A 13,269-nucleotide genomic window follows, 5' to 3' on the forward strand; every position below is an offset into this window, starting at 1 on the left:
TGCTTGCCGAGACCGTGGCCCGGGAAATGATGGCTGGTTCCCGGAGTGAGGAGTTCGAGCAGCAGTGCACCACAGGAATTGTGGTGAAGTTTAATCAGAAGGAGGGTTACGGCTTCATCAAGGATGAAGAGGCCGGCGATGACTACTTTTATAACAGAGTGAACCTGGACATTGAAGGCCTACCCCAGCGCCTGCACACGTTATATCCGGGGGAAAAGGTCCGGTTTATGCGAGAGGTGGGATGCCGAGGCCTCTTTGCAGTCGGCGTAACCCAGATGCCTACCTCACAAGAGGCTGCTCAATGGCAGCAAGAACTGGAGTGGGAGGAATGCCAGTACCGGCGGCGGTCGCAGCCAAGACCGGTGCTGGCTGAACTCTCCCACCCGAGACGCACCTTAGCCGTAGCTCCTGAAGTGATGCCCGGACCGACCGCTGACCCGGAGAAGGGAACCCCGGCGGTGCTGGCTATTAACCAAAACATAACCACGCATCCGGTAATTGTCATGGGCAGCCCCCAGCCGTCCCGGGCAGCGACCCCCTCACCCCCGTCGGGGGTAGAAGAGACCAAGCCGGAGACGGAGACAGCGGATCAACCCGCCAAATACGAGCCCTTCCGGAGGCTGCGCCGATTGCCTGGACAGTCCCTGTCGGAGTACGTGCAGGCCCAACGAGCCGAATGGCAACGGGCATATCATCCGGAGTGACTTTTCAAGACCGGAAGATGGCGGGCCTGTTTTCGTTAGACACCGGAGTTGGTTTTGAACCGGAAGAAGTTTGCTGTTCGTACCGTTCAAGTTGCTGAGCCCGGAGAGAACCTGCTGCTGGACTGAGCCAGGGGCTCCCTCCGCGTCATTAAGAAGAAGAAGTTTTTCGAGTTGTGTTCCTGCCGTTTAACATCTAAGACCGGGAGTGCTGCAAAAGCCTCCGGGCAGAAACTCCACTAAGACCGGGAGTGCCTGCCAACGGCCTCCGGGCACGACTAAGACCGGGAGCTTCCAGGAGGAACTCCGGGCACTGGACTGGTGCGCCCCTTGCGGTTGCCCCAAAGGTGAACTTGCTTGTCGTTTCCTTGCAATGATCCTGTTGCCTTTTATGTGTAGTTTTAGATTCATGCCTTGCCGGGAGGCTCAGGCTTAAAGAGGGGAGGTATGTAAGGGGTGGGCAGACCCCTTACAAAGGAGTACAGTTAATCTGGAAACGTTGTTATTAATAAAAATGTTTTATTGTTGTTATATTGTGTTAGTGGGTCCCCCTAGTGGCCGGGTGGGACGGCTGTCACCACAGTGGAGAGGAGGAGCCGGCAGAAGCAAGGGGAGGGAGGAGAAGTGTTGTTGAGGAAAGTGTGAGATTAGAAGGCAGTTGTTGTGTCCGGGACGGGAGAGAAGAAGCAGCGCAGGGGCAGAGTGTGGGAGCTGAAAGAACAGGGAAGCCGGAGAGAAAAGGAGCGGGCGGAACCTCATAGTGCGAAGCAGCCCCGGTGTGGGTCCGGGCTGTGGGTAGCCATAAGTGGGAGCCAGGTGAAGCAGAGTAGCCGGGCACATCCCCACTGGAGGAGAAGTCAGGGCAGGCTTTCCCCAGCTAAAGAAGTGTAACATCATCTTTTACTGCCGTGTGTGTGAAGAAGTTGTGAACAATAAAATGCCTTCTGGTTTCACGGAATCATGCCTGAAGAGTGTTTGTACGTCGGACAACATGTGCACCACCACACTCTGCCCCACCAAGACATCTCCTGTCCCGATAGTGACGGCTGAGCCAGGGGTAAGCCTGCCAGAAGGGGCCACGACTACAATCCCCGAGGCACCCCTGGCACCCCGTTACACATGTGAGGCACAAGGAGGCACGGTGGAAGTCAGGCAGAGGTATTCAGCAGACACATGCAAGTGAGTCTCTGTGTTGCAATACATCTCAGATGAATGTGCATGCTTGGATGCACAGCTAGCTGAAATAGGTGCTGGCATCAGTAGGCCACCAGGCAGAGGGATTGTTATGCCTCTGCTCTTTTTCCCCATCTAACCAGTAAGATGCAGTGAATGTGATTGATATCAGCATTTTAGGGAGCAAATGGCCAAGAATGGAGTTGTCTCCAATTCTGTCATTCTCTTCTCTCTTTCTAACGATTTAAGAGCCAAAGTTGCTGTTTATTACAGCATCAGAGGAGTTAAATGGCCATCCTTAAGATAGTATCAGATAAGTGGGGGATCAAACACATTGCATGCCTGACGATCAACTGTTCGCAACTACTTTTATGGCCAGATGTACATAGTGAATAGACTGGAATGACACAGCTCTATACACTGAATAGCGGCCATTCTTGGATACTGGAACCAAGCTCCTAGCCACTTCAATAGCACTTGACCTACAATACCTGAGAATAACTACTTTGGACTACGGGGGAACACTATTCTCCTTAAGGAGACTTTGCAAGCCAGTCTGGCTGCCAGGTAAGGGGACTTATAGCTGCAATGCCCCTAAAATTCCACGGGGGAACACTATTCTCCTTAAGGAGACTTTGCAAGCCAGTCTGGCTGCCAGGTAAGGGGACTTATAGCTGCAATGCCCCTCTGGGAAATATTCAAATTGTCTCTCCAGTAAAGGAGACAAACTCTAGCACAGCGCCACCTATTGGAAGTAGCGATCCTAAAAGTCACAAGTGGATTTTCGACAATCCTTTGCAATATGACTCAGGATATATAAGCCAGATCAGAATCCCAATTTGCAAAATTTGGACAATACTTTGGACTAGACGGATCTGTGCTCTTCAGGCTCCACATCCTGAGTACAACCGGCCACGGATGCAAATCCCATGTGATATAGCACTATATGGCCCAATGCATTAATTGCCAATGTGCTAAAATTACAATCACATTATTACACCATTTTATTAAAGCAAGAATAATGAGTCTCAGAGGAGCCGAGAAGAACAAAGGGATTAATTAATGGGAGAGGGAAGAGGTATAAAGCAGCAGTGATCCCAGGTCTGACTGTAAGATATATACTGGACTGAGTCACCCAATTATGGCACGGTAATTAGCTCATTCATTATTTTCTATATGGTCCTATGATTGGGACATATAGAGTAAAACATACAACAATCTATAATATTATTAGGGGACCTATGACTTTGTGGCCAATATGTCTGTTGTTATGAATCATGATGACCCAAAATTATTCTTCTTAGTCCAAGGCACCAATCGGAGAAATTCTCCAAGTACTTCCAGATGATTTTTTCAGTTAAAGTATCCTCATATTTCATATTTTGGTCTATATCAATGAATATCACAATGAAGGACTCTCGAGGAGATCAGGTAGATATAATTGATTGACTCATTTAGCATTTTAATACCTTTGTAGACCAAATAATGAATAATACAGGTTTCTCTAGGTTCCTATTCATTCTATGCTCCATGTGAAGCACTGTGTTGGGGTTCTTGCCTAAATTCCCCAAAAAAGAAATCCAGGAGGAGCCCACAACAGAGGCCAGACTGGGTCACTACCCATAATGAGATAGGTGGGTCACTTTGGAATCCCTCTGTCCTCCATTCCGGCAATGTCTGTAGACACAAAAGCATGGTGGCTCTCTGGACCGGAAGCCAGATGGAATCCTGCGTTCCAGAACAAGGTTCTCAGCCCTCAGCAAAGTATGACGATGAACCAAGCTGTTTACAGCCGGGATGTTTCCACTGGTAACTTTGCTTTAAAAATAAAAAAAATGACAAAAATGGAACTACCAGGATATGTTTAATCAAGAATTTGCTGAAAAATTCTACTTCATAGACTCTAATGCCACCTCCAGTCCTCATGTAATCCCAACAGGATACCATTACATTTAAATTGGAGTATTTCAGTATAAATATTGCTAAAAAGAAATATGTATCCTCAATTTATGACATTTTGGGGGAATTTGATGACCAGAGCTCAGAATCCCGGTCTAATGCAATATTTTCCATCTAGGTTCCATAAGGGTTCTTTGTACTCACTTTCCGATATGTGACTTCAACAGCCAATCATTGACCTAAGCAGTTATTCATGGGACACCTCTTTAGTCAGTGATTGGCTGCAGCAGTCACCTGTTGGTACGGTTAGTAGAGAAGACATGTAACCGCTGATACTGGTACCTGAGTATAACAGGGAACTCACCCAGATATGGAGGCTGAGTATCTTATATGTCTTGAATGTGGCTGTAGATAATTTATTCTGATATCTTGTGTGTATTTATCATTTCCTTCTGCCAATTTGTGTGAATCTATTATTCTTCTAACCACAGAGTATTAATAATAATCATACATATAGTCGTACTGTTTTGCATTTGCGTAGGGGAACAGGAATCAGAAGATCCAGACCAGTAGCACTAAAAATGAAGGCACTTACCTATACGTCAACAATACTATTATTATTATTTATTATTATAGCGCCATCAATTCCATGGCGCTTTACATGTGAAAGTGGTATACTGTAAAAACATTAAAATTAATACATCTAGTTATCAAATATTTTATAGTAGGACATATAAGTTCACAGTTCTGTTTATGTTGGAGGGCATAGTATATTAATTAAGTTTTTATAAGGAATACATATTATAATGCCCATATTGAATATACTTGAATACTGACATGGGTATTTGAAGAAAAATATATTTAAGAGTATATTTTTTAACATATACATAATAGGGACAAGTACAATAATCATAAACAATACAAGGCACAGACTGGTACAGGAGGACAGAGGTCCCTGCCCGCGAGAGCTCACAGTCTACAAGGGATGGGTGAGGATACAGTGAGGTGAGAACTGGTTGTGCGGCACTACATCATTTTTGTAAAGAACTGGAGGGTCGCTTTAGTAGCAATGCTACGCCAGTAATACAGTTATCCTTGCTGAGAAAAATAGAGGTGAGATTTTGCCGAGAACTGGCATTGCCGACCACAGACGTTAGTTGAAGCTTTTGGGCCACAACTCAAAGTTTGTAAGAGCACAACCAAAGAGGGGTGTAACTATAGTTAGTACAGAGGTTACAGTCAAATCTAGGCCTAAAGCTTCCCTTTGCCAACATGAGAAGACCAGTATTATTAGAAACCCATGATAGTTGAGGTTTGGGGTGCTGTTAGAGATTATGCCCATGAGCTTGAAGTTAAACCACTGACACCAAACTACTATAAGTCATTTTTAATACTGGTGGCTTCTTATGTTGCAGAGAAGTCTTTGGGCCCCTCAAACACCATCTCAGACAACTTTCATACCCAGACTCCTTAAAAAACAAACACCTTGAAAGCAGTTAAACTGGCATATTGTTCCATCAGGGGACATCCATGCTGGTCATTTACTGTTGTACTGTCCTTAAGGAAACTGTTGACAGATGGTGTCAAAGTTGTTGAGTCTATGATGAACTTTCTTCTACCCTGGTGTGCATCGCTAATAAGTAGATAAATGACTTTTCCTGCAATAAATTTTGACAGATCCGACTGATCTAGTGTAAATGAGGGCAGTCTGATTGTCACCCTATGGCAGATGTTTGGACAGAAGACCATCCATGTTGGATTTCACTAAACATGAATGTTTGTTCTCAAAGGTAGATGCCTGTTGTTAGAAGAGTCCGGTATCAACTTGTTTCATTCTGCCCTAATTACTTAGAATGAAGGCTCCACCAGGAATGGCCTAGTGGGCATTCAGCAAACAGCTATGTATGAAAGGTTTGTGGATGGTCAGGGCTGACTGGTTACGAATGATGGGGCAAGTAGACTGTGCCTAGTCATGGCTGTGGCACCACCCAGATGGCTTTTGGTGGGCGCCTTGTGCTGGTTTTATGGTTTCACATTCTGTGAAATGGTGGGGCCATTGTTTTCTGCAGGGATACATTTGTGGGAGTGCCATTATTTCCCCCATTAATCTCACTATACAGAATGTTCTTGATTGCCTCTGTAGCTAATGATTTTCTTCAATAAAGGCTCCTCCAACATTTCTAGTAGATTTACAGCTGTGCACATTTTTCCCCATTCTATTAATGAATGGCTTTACAGAACATGATGGACATGGACTATTCTTCTGTATCAAAGAACAGTGATATAATAGGATCACCTGAAGCACTTTAGCTGTACATTTGACTAATAATATGAATGATGTGCCCAATATAGCTTCACACATGTTCCAAGTCATAATACGTCACCCATACCGTATATCTGTATGCAACCAGTTTCATTTGGCAGTACATAGAGGTTCCTCACATGTAAGTCTGGTGCTAGTAAATGAATACATCTAGTTTATTCCATGTAAGTAAACTATAGAAAATTCTCAATGTGTTTCAGGTACTATAAACAAATGGAAAAATGAAGCAGAATCAAACAATCATCAGCTATTTTATCATAAAGGGAATTTCCGATGTTCCTGAGCTTGAAGCTCCGATATTTGTTCTGGTTTTATTCATTTATCTCACTGTTCTTGTTGGGAATATGAGTCTTCTTCTCCTGGTCTGCTTGGACTCCCACCTTCACACTCCCATGTATTTCTTCTTGGCCAACCTGTCCATAGTGGACATGACATCTTCCACTATCACCCTACATAAGATCCTTCTAACATTCATCACAGGAGACAACACGGTGGTCTACCTGGCCTGTCTAGTGCAATTTTATTTCTATGCATCCTTATCGGGAAATGGACTTTTCATACTGACGGCCATGAGCTACGACCGGTATGTGGCCATTTGTAGGCCATTAAATTATAACATCATTATGAACTTTAGGATTTGTCTTCTGTTGGCCTCATTTTGTTGGATATTTTGTTTCATACAAACCGTTCCTTATATCTGGATAATATCCATGATATCTTGTTATTATTCTAATGTGGTTGACCACTTCTTCTGTGACCTTGTCCCCTTCCTAGAAATAGCTTGCAATTACAAGTCCACACTGGAGAGACTTTCCAACATACAAGGACTGATCATTTACGCAATTTTTCCATTTTTTCTCATTTCAACTTCTTATCTCTTTATCATTAGGACCATAATGAAGATACGTTCCAATATCGGTAGAAGTAAAGTCTTCTACACGTGTTCCTCACACCTCACATTAATCATGCTGCTTTATATGACTTTTATCTCTCAATATTCAGTACCAAGTAATAGTCTGGGCTCAAAAAAAATGTTTTCTTTGTTTAATACCGCGATCGTCCCTGTGCTTAATCCACTGATTTATAGTCTGAAGAATAAAGATGTGAAGGCCGCATTTAGACGTAGACTGGGGAAGTGTAAAGCTGATATTTTGTGAAATGTAGATAATTCTACGGTCTAAATTTGGAAATTGTAGGTTATTCTGTTTATAGAAGTAAAACTTTATTCAAAGTTTTGACTTATTTGCAATAAAATAAACTGAACTGATCAAGATCGTTACCGCTATTAACACCAAATTTGGGGGCATCTAAAGCCTAAGAGACATAAAACATTTAGTTGGTTTTACGAGAAACATAATTTGGCCAGCATTATGTTTCTTGTTATCCATTCACATATGTGGCACCAGATACCGTCATGAGAAAAACTATGTTCACCTATTGGAATTCCATGGTAATATATTTCATGATGTAATTAAAAAATCATGAGATCGGTCTTAAAATTAGGTATCTACAGCCTGAGATGATCAACGATCTACAGGAGCAGTGTGTGAATTTTATTTTTATTTTTCATCCATTTTAATGTGCATTTTCTGCTGTGCTTGGGATCGTTGTCCTGTTGACCCAGTTTTGAACAAACTTTAGTAATTGGACTGATGGCCTCATATTTGATCCTAGAATACTTTGGAGTTCATGGTCATGACTCCAAGGTGCCTAGGTCCGGTGTTTTCTAAACAAGCCCAATTCATCACCCCTCCACCATCATGCTGGAGACATCTCAACTTTCATCTTGGTTGTCGATATGGCATTGTTCCAGAAGTTTTTTGGTTTGTTCAGATGCAACTTTGCAAGCTTTAGCCATATTGTCATGGGGCTTTTTTTCAGAAAGAAGAAACTTTAACTTTGCAACCCTTCCAAACAGGCATTACAAGATTGGTCTATTTCTAACTGTACCGTTACAAACATTAAACATACTGAGGCCTTTAGTGTTTAAGTAGCTCTTGAATTTTTTGTAACTCTTTGAGCAGTGTGACCTTGGGGTGAAATTTCTAGGAAGATTGTCAACTGTCTTGAATGTTTTCTAACGTGTTTGATACCCAGCAACAAATCTTTCCTTCTTGGCCTTATGGTAACACATGCCTGAATTCTCCAGACGAGCAAGTTCCAAAACTTCTGCATTTATAGACGTGGTCACACCCCTTCACGAACAATTAAATGGGTAATCAGAAACTAACACTGATTTTAATCCTAAATGTCTGCTAAGTTAATGTAATAATCTAATCACTTTTAGAATATACTTTAATTAGAAAGTCCCCATTGCTCCTTCTCTACTATTTTTTTTACCTACTTCCATTTTGATGATGATTCATTTGAGAATCCACAGTGCATATTGGGAAACCCAAACAATGTGTCATCAGAGTACAGAGGCAAACGAAGCATCATCAGTGACATCTAATTCAGAGGCTGCTCTACTAGGCATGCTCTGATACTCAATTCTGATGTATGTTCAGTATGAGCTCCCTTGTCACTCTGCAATATTACTTTTCAGTGCACAATGTCAGTGCGCTCCGTCGCTGGCGCTAATTAGAAGTGATGAGCAGGCAAAAGAGTGCACTGTCAGTGTGCATTGTAAAAAGAGAACATGGTGAGCAGAGATAACAGAGACCAGCCCCAATCCCCACAAGTGATATCTGTTTAGGCAGTAGGGCTGGCCTAATTTCTCTGCATTCTCTCCTTACAATGTACATTGACAGTGTGCTCTGTTACCAGTCCGTCATTGCCAAGGTGATCCCATCATACTTTTTGTATCTTGTCATAAATCCTAGCTACATACATTACAGAAAAGGCCATCAAACAAGTTAAATGAAAGAATTACCCACTTATGAAATCTTTAAGATAGGATCAGATAGGTAGGAGTCTGACATCTTGCCCTCTCAAGGATCACTTATTGGCAGCTCCTGCCATGGCTTGATGTACATAATGTATAGACCTGGGATGGCACAACTTCTTACACTGTTTAGAGGCCATTGTTGGATATTGCGGCCCAGCTCCTATTCATTTAATAGATATTGACCGGCACTACCTGGGAATGGCCATTACATAATAGATCTGTACTTTTCAGGCTCCGCATACTGTGTACCATCGGCCATAGCTGCAAATCCCATGTGATATAGAACTATATGGCCCGGTGCTTTATGTCCATTGTGCCAAAATTACTCATCAACGTCCCATTATTAGTGTTAATTGATATTATTAAACTAAGAAAATAAATACAACAAATCCCTTATATGAGAATGTCATTAATTATCTACCATATCCATATGTAACTCAATGTCGAAGTAATGCAATAGAAATCAATTCACAAAGATGTAAGAAGAATAATGAGTCTCATGGGAACCGAGAAGAACAAAGGGATTAATTAGAAGGAAAGTGAAGAGATATAAAGTAGCCGTGATCCCAGGTCTGACTGCGATATTATATATATTGGTCTGAGACACACGATTGTCACATGGTAATTATCTCATTTGTGTTGTCTCCTATTTATGGTCCTGTGATTGTGACATATATAGCAAAACATGCAACAAATTAATAATAATTACTTGGGAATGACGACTTTGTGGAAAATATATCTGTGGACTTGAATCATAAAGGCCCTTAAATAACTCTTCATGGTCCTGGCCACCATTCTGAGAAATTCTCCAAGTACTTCAAAATGATTTTTATTGGTTGATTGTTCACATTTTTTAACTTTGGGTCTATTTTAATACTTCACAATCACAAGGGATGAAAATCAAAAAGATCAGGTAAAAATAATTGATTGAATCCTTTATGACTTTGATACCCTGTTGACCTTCTACATGGGAATGTTTTTCTAGACCAAAAAAAACAAACGTTGCGTTTGATTTCATATCTAAAAACAGACCTTTAGAAAGTTCCCCTGATGAAGCTCAGACTTGGCCATTAGCTAAAATGAAGTAGATGGAATTCTAAACACCTTAGGCATAAAAGGAGGCCTAATCTCTCATTGTGTCATATTATAAAGGGATGTAAGAATGAAGCAGAATCAAACAATTATCACATATTTCATCATAAAGGGAATATCCGATGTTCCTCAGCTCCAGGCTCCGATATTTGTTTTGGTTTTAGTCATTTATCTCACTGTTCTTATCAGAAATATGAGTCTTCTTCTCCTGGTCTGCCTGGACTCCCATCTTCACACTCCCATGTATTTCTTCCTTGCCAACTTGTCTGTGGTGGACATGACATCTTCCACTGTCTCTCTACATAAGGTCCTTCTAACTTTCATCACCAGAGACAACACGGTGGTCTACTTGGCCTGTTTGGTACAATCATACATATTTGGATCCTTATCGGGACATGGACTTTTTATACTGACGGCCATGAGCTACGACCGGTATGTGGCTATTTGTAGACCCTTAAATTATAACATTATTATGAACTTTAGGATTTGTCTTCTGTTGGCCTCTTTCTGTTGGATCTTTGGTTTCATACAAGTCGTTCCTTATATTTGGTTAATATCCATGTTCTCTTGTTATTCCTCCAATGAGATTGACCACTTCTTCTGTGACCTCGTCCCCTTCATGGATATTACATGCAGTGACAAGTCTATACTGGAGACACTTTCCAAGATACAAGGACTGATCATTTACGCAATTTTTCCATTTTTTCTCATTTCAACTTCTTATCTCTTTATCATTAGGGCCATAATGAAGATACGCTCCAGTATCGGTAGAAGAAAAGTCTTTACCACGTGCTCCTCACACCTTACATTAATCGTGTTGCTCTACACGACTCTCATCTTTCAATATTCAGTACCAAGTAATAGTCCGGGCTCCAAAAAACTGGTTTCCTTGTTTAACACAGCGATTATCCCTCTGCTGAATCCACTGATTTATAGTCTGAAGAATAAAGACGTAAAGACCGCATTTAGACGTAGACTGGGGAAGTGTAAAGCTGAGATTTTGCAAATTGTACATTAATCTATGGACTAAATATATATATTGTAGATTAGAATGTTTTTTTGAAAACTAATACTTTTGGCCATGTGAATGATCGCAATATTGGATAATCCTGACAGCATGCAGTGTGCGTTCTGTAAGGATTCAGATGTTTGCATTCACATAGAGTGACTGCAGATTATCACCACAGGACTGGACAACTCCTTTAAGTAAACAATTTAACCTTTTAAAAGTTGTTAAATATTTAGTTTTTTTTGGGAGAGGGCTCTTTTCTCTTTGAAGATACTTTTCCTTTTTAAGAATAATTAAAGGAGTATTCTTATGTTATTAAATTGCTTTAATTATGTAGATAGCATGAAAATTAGCAAATTTGCAATTGACTTAATTTTTCTGTCTGTGGATCTTCTGATATGATAGCTTTTATCTTACGCAGTGTTCAGCTTGTTTCCAATGAGCTTATTCACCTGGCCTAGTATGTACGGTTCCTACATTCCAAGAGAGGTGTTAGCTCCTCATATTCCAGTGTGATCTCTTCAGCCTTGGATTTCTTTCAAGCAGTTATCTCATAATAACCTCTTCTTCCTTTCTCTCAGCTCCTGACAACTGATAAAACATTGAAAAATCATCATCCCCTATCATCATCAACCTCCGAGGAAGATTTATTAATCAAGACTCTGAGCTTGTTCATATACGTTCATGTACACTGTGTTCTCTCTATATGGAAACAAAGGAATAAGTGTGTAGACTTAAAAAAAACCAAAAACACTGATAGCTGAATATGCTAAAGAAGAATGATAAAGCTAAGCACAAGTTTTGCTAAGACTTCAGTGTCACAGGTATTTGGAAATTGGATAGGGGCCCCTAAGCTGGCTCTCAGACTTGCGACCCTTCCCTCTCCCTTATCTCAAAGGTAGGTTTGATGGTAACCAGATCTGAGCCCCCAGCATGACCCTAACTCCTGTCTGGGCCCTGATCTTACTCCCCTTTCCCCCACCCTTGGGCGGTATGGGAAACACAAAGACAAAACTCCACAAAACGACACGGACAAGGGAGAACGGAAACGTGTACACACAGCACTCAACATGCACACGAGAGACAATACGTGTACTGGGGAGTAACAAAAAAGGGGAGGAATAAACACACAACTGGGAAGTGCTCACACCACTCAAATGCACAGCACAGATCACCATGAAAAGGAGAAACAATAAGACCGGGATCGCCGAAGCTATCATCAGCACATACAGGAAGGAAGCCGTGCATTAAATAGGGAGGAGACAACTGCACTTGGCAATCAGCAACCTGAGCATTTAGGTCCTGCTCACCAGTCAGCAGGGATTAACTCCTACAGAGCGGAAGACCAGTGAACCAGAACCAGGCGACGGTCGGCTCTGGCTCAACAAACCAGAAGCCTCAGGTTTCTCGTCAGACTCACACCGCATGACAGTCAATTCTGCTATTCACCACAATTGTCACTCAAGGAAGAGAGCCAGCCTTCATCCCCCAAAAACCAGGAAACAAGGAGACTGCAGAGCTGTGAGCTGCTCAAGAGACAACTTCAGAATAATCCTATAAATATATTGATAGCAATAGAGCAATTCTATTAAATAACAGTAGAAACAAAAATCTATATTATATCATACATCTCTAGTTATATCTAACATTAAAAAGTGTTTTATTTGAAAAGAACCTATTATAAGGTTATTCTACCCAAATATTTGAATCTCACCGAATCTGACTAGATTGACATGATCAGATGCCAGATATTAAGGGAACCTGTCCTCTAGATTACACTCTCCCCTCCCCCAAGGAAAAACCCTATTTATATATGCATGTGGCTGTTTCAAAAGACAAGTTCAGCAATTGTCACATGGAGTTTTGCATTAATAATAATAACTTCGCCAACTGTCATGGCGGCTTAGGACTCTGATCAGATTACCAATGGTTTCTCTCTGGTATCTTGGATGAACACAGACAGATTCAGGCATCAAAATGCTGTATCGTAATTCATAGGCAGGCTAGCAAGAGTTAATCTCTACTGATCTGCTTGCTCCTTTAATCAAATGTTGTGGGGAGACCTATCACATCTGCTCCCCTTCTATTTATGCTGGGAATATACTTCTACCCATGCCAGCTATAGTTTTTTCTATGTTGGTCTGTGAGGTGTGTTGTCCCAGACTCTGTGGTTAAAGTTGTGCTT

At 41.6% G+C, this 13,269-nt stretch overlaps 2 protein-coding genes across 2 annotated transcripts; both read left to right on the forward strand.

The window, feature by feature from the left end:
* Positions 1–6,317: 6,317 nt before the first annotated feature.
* LOC142251758 (olfactory receptor 5B12-like) lies at positions 6,318–7,253 on the forward strand. Its single transcript, XM_075324809.1, has one exon. The coding sequence runs from the start codon at positions 6,318–6,320 to the stop codon at positions 7,251–7,253; it is 936 nt and encodes a 311-aa protein (XP_075180924.1).
* A 2,892-nt stretch (positions 7,254–10,145) lies between these two features.
* On the forward strand, positions 10,146–11,093 carry LOC142251759 (olfactory receptor 5B12-like). The gene has a single exon (XM_075324810.1). It carries the CDS (start codon positions 10,146–10,148, stop codon positions 11,091–11,093), a length of 948 nt encoding a protein of 315 aa, XP_075180925.1.
* The last annotated feature ends 2,176 nt before the right edge of the window (positions 11,094–13,269 follow it).

This window comes from Anomaloglossus baeobatrachus, chromosome 9, assembly GCF_048569485.1.
Source record: "Anomaloglossus baeobatrachus isolate aAnoBae1 chromosome 9, aAnoBae1.hap1, whole genome shotgun sequence".
Lineage (NCBI taxonomy): Eukaryota > Metazoa > Chordata > Amphibia > Anura > Aromobatidae > Anomaloglossus > Anomaloglossus baeobatrachus.